Here is an 18,688-nt window from a genome sequence, read left to right on the forward strand (position 1 = left end):
TTCATCCCAGTCATCAGCAACAGAGCATTGGGGTAGATGCATGTCTGACATCAATGTGTGCACTGTTACAATGATAATTTAATAATGTCAATATCAGAAAATGTTAAAATAACATAAACATACTGTTGACAAGTCGTCTATGGTGTAATGGAATGTGTTGCCTTGTGTGGTAGTTTTTTAGGGTTTTGACACTCTAATGTAGGTGTCATAACCAGCCATAAAATAACGCAATATATGTCACAACAGGTGTAACTATATGGGTCATGACAGAATATGTCAAGTTATGAAATATTATGACATGGTTTTGACCGTGTCACAATGTGTTAGGATGCTGGGTGTTAAGTAAAGTGTTACACACACACTCTCTGTGTGTACAGCAGGTCCCATCTGTGCAGTGTAAATTACATGCTAATGTATTTGTTTGCTTGGGCAGCGTGACGGACGCGTCGGAGCATGAAAGCTTGGTGGTTGGTTGGTGCAGTGTTTCAGCAAGGAGTTCATTCCTCAGCCAGCAGGACACGGCAGGAGGGACGCCCAGGGGCTTTGACCTTGTACCATGTCACTATCCTGGGGTGAGAGGGTGCCAAAATACTGGCCCTACTCAGACTGTGGGCCACTGATAACACTACTTAAAAATCCCCCAATATTTAATGCTTCTTATGTGTCCAGTCCCAAGTGAGACTTTCTGAAAAATATATTTTAAGGAAGAAGAGACATTGCTAGGTGGAAAGGTTAAGGCAGAATTGAACTTATGGTGAATCCACCTCCAACCTCCAATGCATCTGATCTAACTTAACCTCTCTTCGGGGTAGGGGGCAGCATTTTCACTTTTGGATAAATAGCATGCGTCCCACCTGGCCAATAGCCAGGGAAAATACAGAGCGCCATATTCAAATAAAATGATATAAAATCAAACTTTCATTAAATCACACATGTAAGATACCAAATTAAAGCTACACTCGTTGTGAATCCAGCCAACATGTCAGATTTCAAAAAGGCTGTTCGGGGAAAGCATAAGATGCTATTATCTGATGATAGCACAACAGTAAACAAAGAGAGTAGCATATTTCAACACTGCAGACACGACACAAAACGCAGAAATAAAATATATAATTCATGCCTTCATGTCCCATAAACATCACAAATGGTCCTTTTGTTCGATTAATTCCGTCGATATATATCCAAAATGTCAATTTATTTGGCGCGTTTCATCCAGAAAAACACAGCTTCCAACTTGCGCAACGTCACTACAAAATATATCAAAAGTTACATGTAAACTTTACCAAAACATTTCAAACTACTTTTGTAATACAACGTTAGGTATTTTTAAACGTTAATAATCGATCAATTTGAAGACGGGATGATCTGTGTTCAATACAAAAAGAAAACAAACTGACAACTTTTTTGGTAATGTGCCTCTCTCAAACAATTTACTTCAAGTGAACCTCATTTACGATTGCCGTACTTCTTCATTACACAAAGGAATAACCTCAACCAATTTCCAAAGACTGGTGACATCCAGTGGAAGCGGTAGGAACTGCAAACAAGTCCCTTAGAAATCTGGTGTCCCAATGAAACCTCATTGAACAGTAACCTCAAAAAAGAAAAATTCTGAATGGTTTGTCCTCGGGGTTTCGCCTGCTACATAAGTTCTGTTATTCTCACAGACATGATTCAAACAGTTTTAGAAACTTCAGAGTGTTTTCTATCCGAATCTACTAATAATATGCATATCTTATATTCTGGGGATGAGTAGCAGACAGTTGAATTTTGGCATGCTATTTATCCAAAAGTGAAAATGCTGCCCCCTACCCCGAAGAAGTTAACTAGCATACGTAATGACTTGTCAGCTGTGCAAAGGTTAATGTATGATGTGTCAGCTGTTCATCTATAATGTATATATCTTTTGGGAAAAAATATGCACATTTAGATGTTATATTCGATTAGCAGCAGCAGCCAACCGTAACCGGTGTGATTTGTATGTGAGCTCACTATTCCCCTCACAGTGGAGATGTACTCTGGGTAATCACAATCCAACCTACAGAAGCACACCCACAGTAAGCTCTCTCTATAATATATTCTTCTCATGTTATCTGAGGCTTTGGCACCTAATTTGTACTGGGAGGTGGAGAGTATTGATGGTATAGAAGGTCTGATAGGAACACTGTGAGGAGATCAACATGCTGCTAATAGGATGTGTGCTATCATGGTTTTAGCCTCCCACAGGCCCTGAATCCTGGGTGACAGCTTTGTGACTCACCAAATGTCTATAACAAATGTCCTGTGAGGAGAGCAGAGTTTGAACCATCAAACTGTGATCACTTGTGGTCCACGGCAGAGAATAAACTAGGATGGCAGGACCACCTGACAGGGCTGTGACATGCACCTCCTCTCCACTCCGCACCACACTGGGAGGCACCGCTCTGATTTGTGACCTCACGCCTCAGTGTCATGCGGACGTGAGAGAATAAATAAAAACTGGACACCTGTCACCTAGAGAAGTATAAACAATTTGTTCTAAATTAGAAGCCCACAAAACACTCACCCACTTTCTCAACTAAGGCCATATTTTCTCTCTTTCTCTCTCATGTAACTGTCATGAAAAGGAATCAGCTGTTCCCTATCAGTCAGGGAAAGCAGTCCTCAGCATGTTACAACCGCTGTCCTGACCGCTACTCGATCCGCCTGTAACATCCAGAGCGTTGTCCCCCATTGCCCCATCTCCCCAAAGCATGACATCTCCTGCTACTGGCTGAGTCTGCCAGGTCTGTTAAAATTAGATTAGAATTTATGAAGATTGCCTCACCTGGCTCACTGGTGTAATATATGCTGTTGTAGTAATTCACGTTTGGCCGTTCATTTCCTAAGCAGCCAAGGGCCCCAATATTTCACCATGACAATGTAATCACAGGTCCACATTAAAAATAACTTATTGTTTAGAATCGGGGCCGAAAAAAACACTGACTATAAAACTATAGCCGTCTTGTCATTCACGTGGATGTTTACCTAAGAACCGAGGTCAAAGTGATTTAAACACACAGCTTACAACCTTATTGATTACAGGGGGGGTTTTCACAGACACACACACACACATAGACAGACATGCAGAACAGAGGTTTCACAAGCCCTTTGTGTACTGATTAGCAGGAAATCTCAGTAATGACTTGTGATCCAGGGGATAAGTAAATGGATAAGTAAACTAAATGTTTTGATTAATACCTTAAAGCAGGTCTAATCTGTCTTGGCTGTATTGCTGTCTGGTCTTCGATGCTTGATATCTTTGCATGCATTGAGCAACACAATTTCTTCTGTCACTACTCACTTCTGTTTGTCTACCTGATTTAGTAGTTGCCCTTTGGGCATTTTGTCACTCATACCATTGTATAACATTACAGATCTCAATAGCCTGTGAATTAGGACACTTGTTTGGTATTAAAACAGTTTTCTGCAGTCAAATTACCAAATCTCCCTCTACATTTACCACTCTCACTCTGTCTCCCTCGTTTCCTTCCTGACAATGTTTTTCTGCTGCAGAAAAAACATTGGCAGGGAACGAAGGAAATGAGTGAGCAACAGGGGGGCTCAGGGTAGCATAGAATCAGAGAGTATATAAAAGGTAACTTATTCAGTGGTTCTGAGATGATGACATACAGTCTGAAATTTTGTCTTTGGGCTGTCTATTGTCAGAAGGATTTAGCCTTGGCCAATGAGAGAGGAGTAGGAGTGTGGAAATCACAGGACGCTATAGAAGGCAGTGAAGACACATCAAGGTATGGTTTAAAAATGTCTTCTGTACTTTGTGTTGCTGTTGATGGGTTTCCTTTAGTGCATTAATGTAACCGTTTCTCAGTGCTGTTTCTGTTCACGGGGGCCATTTCAGAGCCATTATCGAGCTTGTCAATTCCCCTTTCCCTCCCTGTTTTAATGAACATGTTTTCTAAGCAGATCAATACTTTATTTTTCATGTCTCACGCTTTTCGCAAATATTCTTTCGCAAATCAATACAGTCCTTGATGCGCTGCATCACCTCCTCCCCCACATGCATTTCCTGCCCCACCTTCCAAACACACAAGGTCGTCACTGCATGGTAAGACATGTAGTGGTGCTCAGCTTTAATTCCATTAATCTTATGGGCATTGATGCAACCTTTTTCTGCCTGATCAAGGCTTTCACTAAATATTGGTATTTATTTAATATAAGCTTACAGTGAGTACGTTGTTGACCCAGGGCAAATGTAAGATGTACAATCAGGAATATATCACAGATTGTATGTAAAAACAGAGCAGTACAGCATAAAAGGTTTGCTGAAAAGGAGCACGTATGATGTCATCGCTAGCCTCTCAGCGCTCTTCTAGCCGATGAAATCGATTTAAACATTAAACCGACTCAGGACATTAGAGATGTATTATTTCAACATGGGAGCAGAGAGGTGGTTCTCATGAAACACATATCCATTCTCAGATCAGATAGTTGCAGGGTCTGTGCTAGAGTGGGGACTTTGTTTTACTGGAGATGGGGGGTTGTGTTGGCAGGGGCTTGTGTGATTACTGCTTACACTGATTTATAACTCACTTTTAATTATCTGAGGGGGACTAGAGCCTGTGCCAACAGCTACATCCTCTGATATTAGGACAGGAAAGGGAGAGGGAGCCCTTTTTGGTTACCACCCCAGCCCCTGCCCCTATTGTCTGAGACTGAGTCGGGGATTCACTCTGCCTCCTGAAGTTTCAGCAAGCCTCAGTGGACCAGGCCAGACGGATGTGTCTGAAATATATACCCGGTATGGGATCTGAGGATTTCTAATGGAAATATGAAGCCATGTTCTACTGGACATGGAAGTCTAACTAACATTCCCTGGGGACCTATAAATTAGACTGGTGTGAGGGCCACACAAATCACTGCCTCAGCCTATCTTCTCTAGGTTATCTCTCCTCTACTGTAGAAAGACACTGGCAGCTCCAGTTATAATGACTTTGTAGCTGTCTGTACACGGTACAATTTTTGACAAATATCCACACAAAATCCCAGTTGAATATGAATTTTATAATCCTGACTTTCATTTTAGGTGTTATCCCTAATTGGATTCAGTTCGCAGTTCAACAAGTGACCAGCGTTATCATATCTGTGATTTATAGTAATCGTCAATGTCATTTCCATTGAAGGGTTAGTTTATTTCTGCTGAGAACCTCGAAGGCCATTAAATCTTGGTAATGAGATTTTCATTATAAAAAGAGCAGGAGACGATTCATGGACCCTCAGAGGCTGAGCAGCGACATTACTCCCACTTCCTTCACATCCTCTCTCCTTCACATCCTCTCTCCTTCACATCCTCTCTCCTTCACATAATCAATGGAGATAACCAAAGTCAAAGGATCATGACTCTTCTGTAAATATTGTTGTTTCTAAACTCACATGGGAAAGAACTAACAGTGAGTCAGATGTGTGTGTGGTTGTATTTCTGAGGGAGCCATTCCTTATCTCTCGATTGGCTGTTTACATTCACAAACACTAAGTAAACAATATGCTCTGTCTGAAACCATCCCAGAGGAATCTTTCAGCATAGCCTGTCTGCATGGCATCTGTAACAATGCTCTCCCCCTCTCCTTTGCTCTCTCTCTCTCATCTCTTTTTCGTGCAAGAATAGCATGGCGGCTTATATAAGGCCTAACCCCTGTATATCGAGGCATATTGAGCCGTAGAAACTCATTGGTGTAATTTGGATAATGAATTCCGAAGATATCCCCACTGCTTTGGTAAGCCTGGTATGATCGATGCTCATGTTAATTCTACAGCCTTCTTCTTTAAATCAATATTAAGCCTTAATTCCTGATTCTGATTCATTTGTCAACCTGTGAGTTGAATTTAGTGAGGGTAGGCAGGAATGGGTGACATGACTTCATTGACGAATGAATTTGATAATGGAAATGAATAAAGAAATGATTCCATGGTATGAACATACGTCTCATGTGGAGTCTTGAAGTCTGAAGGGCGGTGTGCAACATCAATATATGTCTTTTTCATATTTTAGGGACAGAAAAAGGGTTGTTGCTCACAGCAAACACACCAGAACCAAAAAAAAAACATTTGTGTTTGAAGTAACATGTTCATTACCATCATGATTATCATAAATTAGGAGTTTTGGGAGCCTGTAGAGCAGTGGTATTCAAACTTTTACAGCGGGGACCCCATTTATTTTTCGCAGAATTTCTCGCGACCCCACCTCACCCCAAATATAATGAACAACTTAAACATTGTTGCATTTACACTTTCATCTCTTATCAAAATGAAAAAATTGTTGCATTTATTCAATAAAAACTGACTGGAAGCAAGTCCCCGCAGTAATGCACCAATATCTAGTGGAAAGCCTTCCCAGAAGAGTGGAGGCTGTTATAGCAGCAAAGGTGGGGACCAACTCCATATTAATGCCCATGATATACCCCACAAGACATGCCACCAGAGGTCTCTTCACAATCCCCAAGTCCAGAACAGACTACGGGAGGTGCACAGTACTACATAGAGCTATGACTACATGTAACTTTATTCCACATCAGGTAACTGATACAAGCAGTAGAATCAGATTTTTAAAAAACAACAAAAAATAGACCTCATGGAAGAGTGGGGACTGTGAATAGACACACACACACAGGTACAGACACACGGATACGCACACGTACATTGTAATATTGTTGTATGGTGGTATTATACATTTTGTATTGTAGATATGTAGTGGTGTAATAATGTTATATGATGTACTGTTTTATCTTTAGTTTTTTGTGTAATGTAAGTGCCTTAATGTGTTTGGACCCTAGGAAGAGTAGCTGCTGCCTCGGAAGCAGCAAATGGGGATCCTAATAAATACAAATAGCAATGATTTTGGAATGAGATGTTCAATGAGCAGGTGTCCACATACCTTTAGTCATGCAGTGTACATTAAGGTAGTCATGGTTGACTGCTGAGCAGCGTTTTGAAATCACTGAAGTTTGGTAGTCGGTCTCCGCCTCCACTCTTGACTTCACATATCCTTTTTCCCGTTCCCGGAAACATTCAACTCTGCACCCACCCATCCACATATTTTCTTTCTGACTGGTGAGAGAAACCAATAAACTTCTGCTTTGTCAACAATGTAAATTGATATATTAAGGTTTAAATTATCAGTTTTATGACTGGTCTAAAAAAGCCCACAGTAAATGCAATCAAATGGTAATATGTTACAGTATGTGATAAATTAATGTAGAAAAGTGTTTGGTCAAACTTTGAAGACCCGAATAAATACTACAAAACTTCGTAATGTTGGGTTGTTGGGCAGATTTTGGTTAGTGTGCCAATATGGGAAGTTTCATTTCTAAGAGAGCCTTAAGTTTAGTTTCTATCTCTCTCCCACTCACACACCTCCTATTCACTCACCCTTACTCTCCCTCTTACACACTCACGCACGCACGCACACACGCACGCACGCACGCACACGCACACGCACACGCACACGCACACACACACACACATATACATTCTCTCATTTTAACTCATACTCTCTCACTTACTCTACAGCACTCGTGTGAGGATGGCAGCCAGTTTCTCTCTCCTGGAAGAGGACCTGTCGTGTACAGTGTGCTATCAGATATTCAGGGAGCCAGTGATCCTGCTCTGCAGCCACAGCTTCTGCAAGGCCTGTCTGGAGGAGAGTTGGAGTAAACGGGAGACGCAGGACTGCCCAGTCTGCATAAGGTCCTCCAGAGACCAGTCGCCTCCCAACCTGGCCCTGAGGCATGTCTGTGAGACTCTACTAAGGGAGAGGGAGATTAAGGACTCTCCTGGGCCCACAGAGGAGGCGACAGAGGGGCCCTCACAGGGTGAAAACACCAGCCACAGGGGGTTACAGGGTGTGTGTGGTTTACACTCCCAGAGGCTCCAGCTCTTCTGCCTTGAGGATGAATGTCTGGTGTGTGTGGAATGTGTGTCGGAGCATGCAGGCCACAGCTTCTGCTCTCTCGTGAAGGCAGCAAGCCAGAGGAGAGAGGGGCTCAGACCCACACTGGAGACCTTGGAGGAGAAAATGTCTGCCTTCTGCAAAGCCAAGCTTAACTGTGACAAAATGGCTGCTCACATCGGGGCGCAGGCCCAGCTAGCAGAGAAGCAGATAATGAAAGAGTTTGAGAAGCTACACTGCTTCCTGAGAGAAGAGGAGGTGGAGAGGCTAGCTGCGCTGAAGGAGGAAGAGGGGGAGAAGAATAAAAGGATAAAGGAGAGAGTGAAGGAGATAAGTGAGATGATGTCATCTCTGTCGGACACAATCAGGGCTGTGGAGGAGAAGCTGGCAGTGGATGATTTGTTGTTTCTGCAGAGCTACAAGACTATGATGGAGAGAGCACAGAGTACGCCTAAGGACCCACAGCTGGGCTCAGGAGCACTGATCAACTTGGCCAAACACCTGGGCAATCTCAAGTTCCAGGTCTGGCAGAAGATGCAGGGGGCAGTGAAATACATGCCTGTAGTTCTAGAACCAAACACCGCACATCCCTATCTCTATCCATCTGAAGATCTGTCCAGCCTACGATCTGAAGATAAAGGACAGAGTCTCCCAGACAACCCAGAGAGGTTTGATTCATACCGTGACATCCTGGGTTCAGAGGGGTTCACTTCAGGGACACACTTCTGGGATGTGGAAGTCAGAGAAAATGATGACTGGAGGGTAGGGGTGGCCAGTGAGTCTGTTAGTAGGAAACATGGGTTAGATGAAGAAGAATGTGGAATATGGGCTGTTGGGGTAGCTAATGGTGAACCTTATAAAATGAAGAAGACGACCCAGAGGATCAGAGTTTCGCTGAAGTGGGACAAACAGGAGGTGTCCTTCATTGATCTTAGTTCATACACACAAACCCTCAGAACATTTAATCACAAATTTACAGAGAGGATGTATCCATACTTTTATTTGTTAAATGGTCAACCACTACAGATCCTTCCAGGGAAAGTCTCTTTAAATGTGGAAAACCATGTGGAAAACCATGATATGGAATTGTTTTAAGGTGGCTATACCATGGATCATTTAGCTACTTGATTTAGAATTTTAGGATTATTTGATAAAATATTGAGTTTGGTCTTTACTGCTATGGCCCATAGAAATGCATTGAATAACACATTAATAAATGGCAAAACAGACAGTCAAAAAATAAATCATAAGGATAAGGTTGAAGTGTCTGTCCTATACAGTATCTAGGAGATACTGTTTAAGAAAACTCAGGAAATATGTATATATTTTTTACACATTTAAACCCTTTTTTTGTTGGCACAAACTATTTCCACACTTCCATAATTCTTTACAACCGGTACTGGGTTACTTTCAGATGAGTCCCGTGACACTTGTAGGGGTTGTAGAACAAAACAGAGAACACCATCGTGTCCGTGAGGGTCTCCCCTTTCCATATTAGTTTTTTGTCAAAACCGTTCGGATGCTACAGACGTTTGGTAACCTAACAGTGCAGTTCAAAGGCCAAATCTTGACCAAGACAGCAGGGAAGATTACAGGAATGACACTTCCCTCCTCTCTCCAGGATATTTTAGATGAGACCAGAAGAGAGACCAAAGTACAACGTATCTTTTCTCCTATTCTCATCAATGTTACTTTCCTTTGGTTTTGTGGCTTTTGATGCTAAACAGAATCTATCCCATTGTTATTTAAAAAATATGTTTTGAGAATTTCTGTGATTGTATTAAAGTAGATTCAGGCCTATTGTTCATTTAGAATCGTCAGCTTGCCAAACTCCTTATCAATGTGCAAGACAGGTGTCACGTTCGTCGTAACATTGAAGAGAGGACCAAGGCGCAGCGTGATATAAATACATTCTTCTAATTTATTATAACGTAACGAAGAATACTTAAACAGACTTACAAAACAATAAACGAGCGTGAGGCTATAATTTAAACAAGTGCAGACACAGGCAACTTACACATAGACAATCACCCACGACATACCCAATGAATATGGCTGCCTAAATATGGTTCCCAATCAGAGACAATGATAAACAGCTGCCTCTAATTGAGAACCAATCTAGGCAGCCATAGACATACAAACACCTAGACTAGACAGAACCCCATAAACATACAAAACCCCTAGACATGACAAAAACACCTACATCCCCCATGTCACACCCTGACCTAACTAAAATAATAAAGAAAACAAAGATAACTAAGGCCAGGGCGTGACAACAGGACTTGTATAAAAAGGTAAATATTGAAAAAAGGCTAGTAAATTGATTTATTTCTTCTTCAATAAAAGAGACAATGGGCAAATATTTTTTGTTTTGGGTGGTTAACTTCCAGAAGATGGAATTCCAACCCTTCTAAATGACCATGCCTAGTGTTGTTGGAGCCATGGGGAATATAGGGATGAGGATGACCAGACACGGAGAATCTGCTTCGTCACGCAGCTCTGCCTCACCTTGTCTCAATCTCTCCATCCTGTCTCTTCTCCTTTCTCCACGGCCCAGTCGGCTTGATCGCATCAATAGAAATCCTATTCAAACCCATGCTGGAGAAGAGCTGAAAATCAATGGTTTGCATATCACCTGATTAGATCTGTGTGTGTGTGTGCCGGCTTGTTGTGTGTGGGGCATGGGGCCAGGGCCCCGCGGGCGGCAGCCCCTCTACATGGGAAACAGTAATGAGATTACCCCGGCCTCCAGGACCCCACACAGCAGACACAGTGATCAGATTAGGGAAAAGGACACTGAAACTTTTAGAAAGCTATGACTTCATCCCTGTCTGTCTGTCTGTCTGAGGGGAATGAAGCTCTCTCTCAGTAGGCCTACTGTTTTTTCTTGAGCCTTTCGACCAGTTCTCTTTTTTCTCTCTGGCGACCATGCCTCAGTGTTCCTGTATGCCTGCCGCTAAGCAAGTGTGACCGCTTTGGGAATCGTGGCGAAGCAGCTGTTGGGTGTGTAGAGGCTCTTGGCTGTCTGCGGAAGCCTGCGCTAGCTGAAGGTGTTGGCCATGGGGGGGTTGATCATGTCACTTTGATGGATTCGTGATCTCATTGCTAGCTCCAACGATTAGGTCACCGGCCCAGGAGACAGCAAACCACCTACCAGGAGATAGCAAACCACCTACTGCGAAATGCTGATGCTAGACTTGTCCACCGATTCTAAGTCACTGCATCAATGCCAAGCAGAGCTCCAGATAGTCAGAGGGCCTCCGTGAATAATAGGCCAGAGTCCCCTTAGAGAGGAAGGAAGCAGATATCATGGAATCAGTGCAACACACCCACACACAGAAACACTTACTGTAAGCCCCCAGCCCAAGTCTCTCACCACCAAGAAGTGCCCTCCCTCACCATAATGAGATTCCTCTCTTCCCATGAGCCCACCTTCATTTGCTCAGTGGTGCATTCTCTGGCTGTTAAACTGAAGGATGGACTGTACAGGTTGTCTGGCTTTTATCTTTTTCCATGATTCATCTTCATCTCTCCTTTGAAAGGGAGAGGTACAGCAGTGTTTTTAGTAATTATTCCATCTGAGACAAGCAGATCTAACCAGCACAGGAGAGGAGGTAAAAAAGAATTATCATCTTATGAGGGTCTTCCCATACTTTCCTGGAGGCATGGAAACATTACTGTACCAAGAGAGATGATTGTATTAAGGTTTATGGGATATTACAGTAGAAGCTATGGCATCAGGTGGCCATGCTCTGTTCATACAGCCAACTGATGCCATGGTGACATCCATCTATCCCACACCACTTTACAGCTGGATTCACATTACATAAATGTGATTAAGTAGGGAAATCAGTTTGTTTTATTACCGCTCCAGAAATCACACAATATTGTTCTCCATAATAACCCAATTTTAATAAAGGGCCCATTTCATAAGTTGTAGCTTGTCTATTTTGACTTAAAGCTCTCTATGTTAGAGAGGGACATTTGTGTTTTTGCCGGTTTCAGCATGTTCCTAATGACAGACCCGGTCAGATATCTGGAAATATGAACTTGCTATATTATATTGTGCAATGCCATCAAAATCAGACTGGACTGTATGCCTGGCAGCAGCTTTAAGAACATTATTCCCTTCCTTCTCCCTGTCTCTTGCGGGGTCACTTAGAGGTCATTTTCCTACAATTAGTTGCACCAACAGCATGTACTTTCATGGAATGTTGATTTCTCTGTAATACTGTATGTAACCACACACTACAACCAGGTAACTAATTTCAAATGGTAAGTCTAATAATGTAACTGTCTGTCACAATGTAACTCTTTGTACATTTTATCCAACCTGTATTCTGGAGAAAGTACAATATATAGTATGTAAGGACATTTCACATTGATATTCATATCTTAGTAGAGAATATTTTTTGTCAGCCTGTAGTTTCTGCTCAAATAAAGCAGTTGGCATTTCCATATCGACGCCTCAATAAACAATAACTATAGCAGACAAACAATGCTGATTAGGAAACAATGGGAGGGTATACGTTAGGTGTAAACTAAAAGAAGAGGACCTCCAGCTGTGGTAAAAGCCTGGGCCATGTGAAGCAGAGGCAGCAGCATCATAAAGATCAGATGGGTGTTCTCTCTGCTTTCCATTCTCTGGGCTCCTGCAGAGCCTTTTGTCTGCATACATACACAACTGTGGATGGATGCGTTTTATAGCCTGTGTCATGGAGAAATACACTCCTATTCTCACTGATTGCTGTCGCCTGCCGGGCATGCTTATCATGCCATTGTCATTGTTTTATTGGCGTAACGAATGGATCTGATAAGACTGCTTCTGCCAAGAACCTGCACATGCCATGTGCATATGTACAATAGCATGCTTTAGTAGTTCTGAAGTACAGCAGCTCAGGTGTAGAAATGTACAGTGTTGGTTGTTAACACGACAAAGTCTCTTTTTGTGTGTTAGAAAACAATACCGTGTTGACATATGCATAGTAGTTGATGATCATTTCATAGGAATGTTTCAGTAAAGGAAATTAGAACTGTAAATAAAGTTTATACATCTTTGTTCCAGATCACTAGCCAAGTTATTGAACTATGTTCCTAATATTGAGTTTCACCCCTTTTGCCCTCGGAACAGCCTCAATTTGTCGGGGCATGAACTCTACAAGGTGATGAAAGCTTCCACAGGGATGCTGGCTGGCCCATGTTGACTCCAATGCTTCCCACAGTTGTGTCAAGTTGGCTGGATATCCTTTGGGTGGTGGACCATTCTTGATACACACAGGAAACTATTGAGCGTGAAAAACCCAGCAGTGTTACAGTTCTTGACACTCTCAAACTACCATATCCCGTTCAAAGGCACTTCAATATTTTGTCTTGCCCATTCACCCTCTGAATGGCGCACATACATAATCAATGTCACTTAAAAATCATTCTTTTCTCCTCCCCTTCATCTACACTGATTGAAGTGGATTTAACAGGTGACATCAATCAGGGATCATGGTTTTCACCTGGATTCACCTAGTCAGTCTATGTCATGGAACGAGCAGTTGTTTTGTACACTCAGTGTATATTACAGCCTGAGAAATAGATTTGTTGTGGAGAGCCCTCTAACTGTGACTATGTTCAAATGAAGTCTTGTCTGCCCTCTTCAGGTCTAGTCAATGAATGAGAACAGCTACAGTATATCTGTATGCAGATCCTCAAGGAGATTACTGTTCTGAACTCAAACCTTCTAGAGAGTCTAGGGAATATCTTATTTGCATTTAGATTCCTTTTGATTTGGCCCATTTCTCCTGACCAGCACTCTATCAAACACTGCAGGAGTCGATTAGTCCAACTACGGCCCAGAAAGACAATTCCATAGATGGCCCCATTGAGAAGTCAAATTAGAAAATTCCTAATAAGACACAAGACATTGTCATCACCTTTGTGCACTAAACACCCATTGAATTATTCAAATAATTGTTGCTGAGGCTGCTTTCTTTTCCACCACTCACAGCTAAAGTTTTTAAATGTTATATTCAAATAAAATATAATTGTATTTGTCACATGGTTTGGAATAACATTTGTAGACAGTAAAATGCTTACTTATGGGTCCTTTTCCAACAATGCAGAGTTAAGATAATGGCAAAAAAATATAAAATAAGAATAATCATGCCCAGCTGGCAAGGGGAAGTGCTGGTTGGTTTGTTTAGCTGTCCAGATAGGGCTGCACAATTAATCCAATTCACATCGAAATTGCAATATTGACATGTGCCAATATCCATATCGCAAGAGATCCATATCACATGCAATATTTTGAAACACCACTCAGACGTGTGTAATGTTCATGTTTTTCAATGTTTTTATAGTTTACACCATTTGTTGTCTCTCTCCTCTTGCGGCTGTTTCCCACACACCAAGACCCGCCCCCTGTCACTCAAGCAGCACAGTTCCTCCTCCTTGCTGTTAGATTCGTGTATGGTTTGCATGCTGTTCTGTCAGGTCAAAAGCAGTCTGCAGATTGTTCCAAACAAGAACAATGCTGCTTTCCACTTTGCTTCTTAATATGAATCCAATGTAAATCATCATATTTATCTGATTCCAACAGTTCACTCAAGTGTTTTGATCTATACTGAACAAAAATATAAAATCAACATGCAACAATTTCAATGAGTTAAAGTTCCTTGTGACTGGGGAAACAGATGTGCATCTGTTGGTCACAGATACTTTAAAAGAAATGGACCTCACAAAGGGTCCTCACTCCTCAGGATCTCGTCATGGCTTTCAAATTGCCATAGATCAAATTAAATTGTATTTGTTGTCCGTAGTTTATGCCTGCACATATCATAACCCCACCCTCACCATGGGACACTCTGTTCACAATGTAGACATCAGCAAACCGCTTGCCAACAGGAGGCCATACATGTCTGCGGTTGTGAGGCCGGTTGGACTTACTGTCAAATTCTCTAAATCAACGTTTGAGGTGGCTTATGGTATAGAAATAAATTAACATTAAATTATCTGGCAACAGCTCAGGTGGGCATTCATGCATTTAGCAATGCCAATTGCACGCACCCTCAAAACTTGAGACATCTGTGGCATTGTGTTGTGTGACAAAACTGCACATTTTAGAGTGGGCTTTTATTGTCCCCAGCACAAGGTGCACCTGTGTAATGATCATGATGTTTAATCAGCTTCTTGATATGCCACACCTGTCAGGTGGATGGATTATCTTGGCAAAGGAGAAATGCTCACTAACAGGGATGTAAAACATTTGTTCACAAAATTTGAGAGAAATAAGCTTTTTGTGTGTATAGAACATTTCTGGGATCTTTTATTTCAGCTCATGAAACATGGGACCAACACTTTACATGTTGCGTTTATATTTTTGTTCAGTGTATATCGCAAGTGAAATTGCAATCGCAATACTTGCCTATATCGTGCACCCCTATGTCCACATGCTTGGCACGCTCTGGCAGAGTTCCCAGAGCATGTTCAAGCTATACTGCTGTCTGTCCAGTGGGTACTGAGTGCTAGTGCACAGGCGTAGTAATCCAGTAAAACCGGATATAGAAAGGTGGCAGCAACCACGAAACAGTGTATGCGAACGTGAGTAGATTACGTTGAAAACGTCTTGGACGTTGTCTCTAGTTCATATATACCTCAGTGGGTTTTACCAGTAATACACATCCATCCTAATACTCAGCGGCCTCAGGTGACCTCAGAGAATGGATGCAATTATCGCAGACCTAATGTCCTACTGAACAGCACTGTACTGTCGGCCTGCGTTCAGCCAGCTGGAGAGCAGCACTCAACACACACACACCTTCATGATTGCATTTATAGGGTGACATCATCATACATCAGCGTACAATAAGAGACTGTAAATGGCTGTCAAGTCAGAAAGAGATTGTTTCTAACAGATGAAACAGACACAAGCGCTGCTCCCCTCAAATGTTCCTTTCACAAGCACACAGTCAGAGACTCCCATTATACCATCATACCAAACACAAATGAATCCCTATTCCCCTTTGACTGCCTTCTGAATCAGATTGACTCTGGGGTTCAGTGAGTATATGAGAGGGTTAATATCAAAGCTACATCAATCTGATTCATGATTACACATAGCCAGGGCCCCAATATGGAGTACTTATTATTCAGACAATGGCCCAGAGTGACAGTGTCTGGTTCTATGAGTTATGACTTCATACAGTAATCTGTGTAGCTATATAGATGACCTCCATACAGTAGAATGGACCAGGAGAATTAGAGCTGGGCTCTTTTATCATTCACCAGTAACAGAATGGAGGGTTTATCCCATCTGATGCGTCAGTCCCTTCTGACAAGGTGTTAATCAAGCCAGATCCATCCAAACCCCACATGGTCGGTTTGGGGCAGCGGGTGTGAAGTGCATTGGGAAGATGGATGCTTGGGTTTAGTCAACTCCATGTTGCATTGGAGTGGAGAGGGGTTTTCCTGTGATTGTGCAGGCTTTTCTGACAAAGGATCAATCAAGCTGGATAGCCTGGACATTGTGCACTGAGTCCTCTCATCCCATCCAATCCACTGTGAAAAGACACTGGAGCAGATCAATGTGTGGGTTTACTGAGGTCCATGGTGCTATAAAGCACCTGTCATGGTCTATTCCCTCTTGACAAAGAATGAATCAAGCAAGATCTATCCAACCCATGTGTAGAGCTGTATGGTAGTGGTACTGTAGTAGTAAATGGGAGGATGAATTCTTGGGTTTAGTTAATAATGCCATTGAAAGAGTCGTTGGGAAAAAATGAATCAAGCAGCATTCTCCAGAGAAACCGTCACTCCAATCCAATCTACCCTGAACGGAATCACTGTGTTTGGGAAGATGAATGGTTGTCCAAACCAGCTGCCTCTTAACAAACAGGAAAATTATGTTTCGACAGACGTGCTGTAAATTCATACTGTAGTAGACATGGTTGTGAGGACCTGGCTGTGGACCCATATCTGGTCACTGTAGAGTTGGGTACCATCAAGGAAAAGAAGGCCATTGACACTATTGAAGATTCCACTGAATTGACTTTGAATGGTAAATACAAGACAAGACACTGACAGGAGTCAGATATGCTTGAGGTGGTGTGAGCTGAAAGTTTAGTGTTTATTTTGTGTGTTTGCTTCGTGGTTGTATTTCCCCCCTTTTGGTACAGTACTGGAGCCATGATATTGGAACAGAAAGCAGCATGAGGTTGGGATTCATCAGTGATAAAACTAATATTGCTGGATAATGATCATGGATTTTTACCATATGATGAGCACATTTCTCCTGGAGGGGAAGCTGTCAACCATTTGCAGATGAATTTGGGGTTTTATTAGAGCACAATAAAATAAACGCTTAGATCTGGGGAATTAAAGCAATAGCCCAGCTTTACAGTCAAAGGAATCTGTAATATAAAAACTGAACGCTTGAGTGGTGGCGTACTAATGCACAATATGGTGGGAAATGGAGGTATTGGATATCTTTTGTTTTTATTTGATGCCACGCGTTTTAATGTACTTCTGCTTTGAAGCCATTGTTTTAGGCTCTTTTTACATTTTCTCTTTAGGTTCATATCAGACTGAAAAAGCCATGAGGCTAGCTTTTTGCGAATATTTTATGTAGATATTGTCCATTTTTTTAAATAATAACAGAAATGTGTTTCATTATTCAGTATTGGAACAGTGAAGACCACAGCCACCCCATTGGATAGGACTCCCTTGTAATAGTCAATAGATCAATAACATAATACTTTTAGCAAAAATATTTATCTGTAATTTACAATCTGTTCAAACTATGAGAATAGAAAGGTTCAGAACTTTTGTGAAACCTCACAGCACAGTTGAAGAATATATGGCAAATATAAATCTAATATGGGTGGTGTTAATAAGGAAAGAAATTCCACAAATTAACTTTTAACAAGGCACACCTGTTAATTGAAATGCATTCCAGGTGACTACTTCATGAAGCTGTTTGAGAGAATGCCAAGAGTGTGCAAAGCTGTCATCAATGCAAACAGTGGGTACTCTGAAGAGTCTGAAATATTATATATATTAAAATTATTAACACTTTCTTGGTTACTATATGATTTCATATGTGTTATTTCATAGTTTTGATGTCTTCACTAGAATTGCACAATGTAGAAAATAGTAAGAATAAAGAAAAACCCTGGAATGAGTAGGTGTGTCCAAACTTTTGACTGGTACTGTATATATGTACATATACAGTTGAAGTCGGAAGTTTACATACACCTTAGCCAAATACATTTAAACGTTTTTCACACTTCCTGACATTTAATCCTAGTAAAAATCCCCTGTTATAGGTCAGTTAGGATCACCACTTTATTTTAAGAATGTGAAATGTCAGAATAATAGTAGAGAGAATGATTTCTTTCAGCTTTTATTTCTTTCATCACATTCCCAGTGGGTCAGAAGTTTACATACACTCAATTAGTATTTGGTAGCATTGCCTTTAAATTGTTTATCTTAGATCAAACGTTTCTGGTAGCCTTCCACAAGTGTCCCACAATAAGTTGTGTGAATTTTGGCCCATTCCTCCAGACAGAGCTGGTGTAACTGAGTCAGGTTTCTAGGCCTCTTTGCTCGCACACGCTTTTTCAATTCTGCCCACACATTTTCTATGGGGTTGAGGTCAGGGCTTTGTGATGGCCATTCCAATACCTGGACTTAGTTGTCCTTTAGCCATTTTGCCACAACTTTGGAAGTATGCTTGGGGTCATTGTCCATTTGGAAGACCCATTTGCAACCAAGATTTAA

At 41.6% G+C, this 18,688-nt stretch overlaps 1 protein-coding gene across 2 annotated transcripts; it reads left to right on the top strand.

The window, feature by feature from the left end:
* Window positions 1-1,080: 1,080 nt before the first annotated feature.
* LOC139530869 (E3 ubiquitin-protein ligase TRIM39-like) lies at window positions 1,081-12,990 on the top strand. 2 transcript variants are annotated; one of them, XM_071327628.1, is made up of 3 exons: window positions 1,081-2,057; window positions 3,688-3,770; window positions 7,546-12,990. In XM_071327628.1, exons 1-3 carry the CDS (start codon window positions 1,869-1,871, stop codon window positions 9,017-9,019), a joined length of 1,746 nt encoding a protein of 581 aa, XP_071183729.1. In that variant the 5' UTR covers window positions 1,081-1,868; the 3' UTR covers window positions 9,020-12,990. The 2 variants fall into 2 exon arrangements, with proteins under 2 accessions (XP_071183729.1, XP_071183730.1); XM_071327629.1 differs by having other exon boundaries at window positions 1,919-3,770.
* Window positions 12,991-18,688: the final 5,698 nt, after the last annotated feature.

The sequence above is a fragment of the Salvelinus alpinus genome, chromosome 9 (assembly GCF_045679555.1).
Source record: "Salvelinus alpinus chromosome 9, SLU_Salpinus.1, whole genome shotgun sequence".
In the NCBI taxonomy this organism is placed as follows: Eukaryota; Metazoa; Chordata; class Actinopteri; order Salmoniformes; family Salmonidae; genus Salvelinus; species Salvelinus alpinus.

What these genes read in the sequence shown, in the direction of transcription:
- LOC139530869 (XM_071327628.1), top strand. Translation starts at nt 1,869, where the DNA reads ATGATGTGTCAGCTGTTCATCTATAATGTATATATCTTTTGGGAAAAA. An exon ending in CCTACAGAAGCACACCCACA is followed by an intron (nt 2,058 to 3,687) that starts GTAAGCTCTCTC and finishes GTCTATTGTCAG; the next exon opens with AAGGATTTAGCCTTGGCCAA. An exon ending in GGCAGTGAAGACACATCAAG is followed by an intron (nt 3,771 to 7,545) that starts GTATGGTTTAAA and finishes CTTACTCTACAG; the next exon opens with CACTCGTGTGAGGATGGCAG.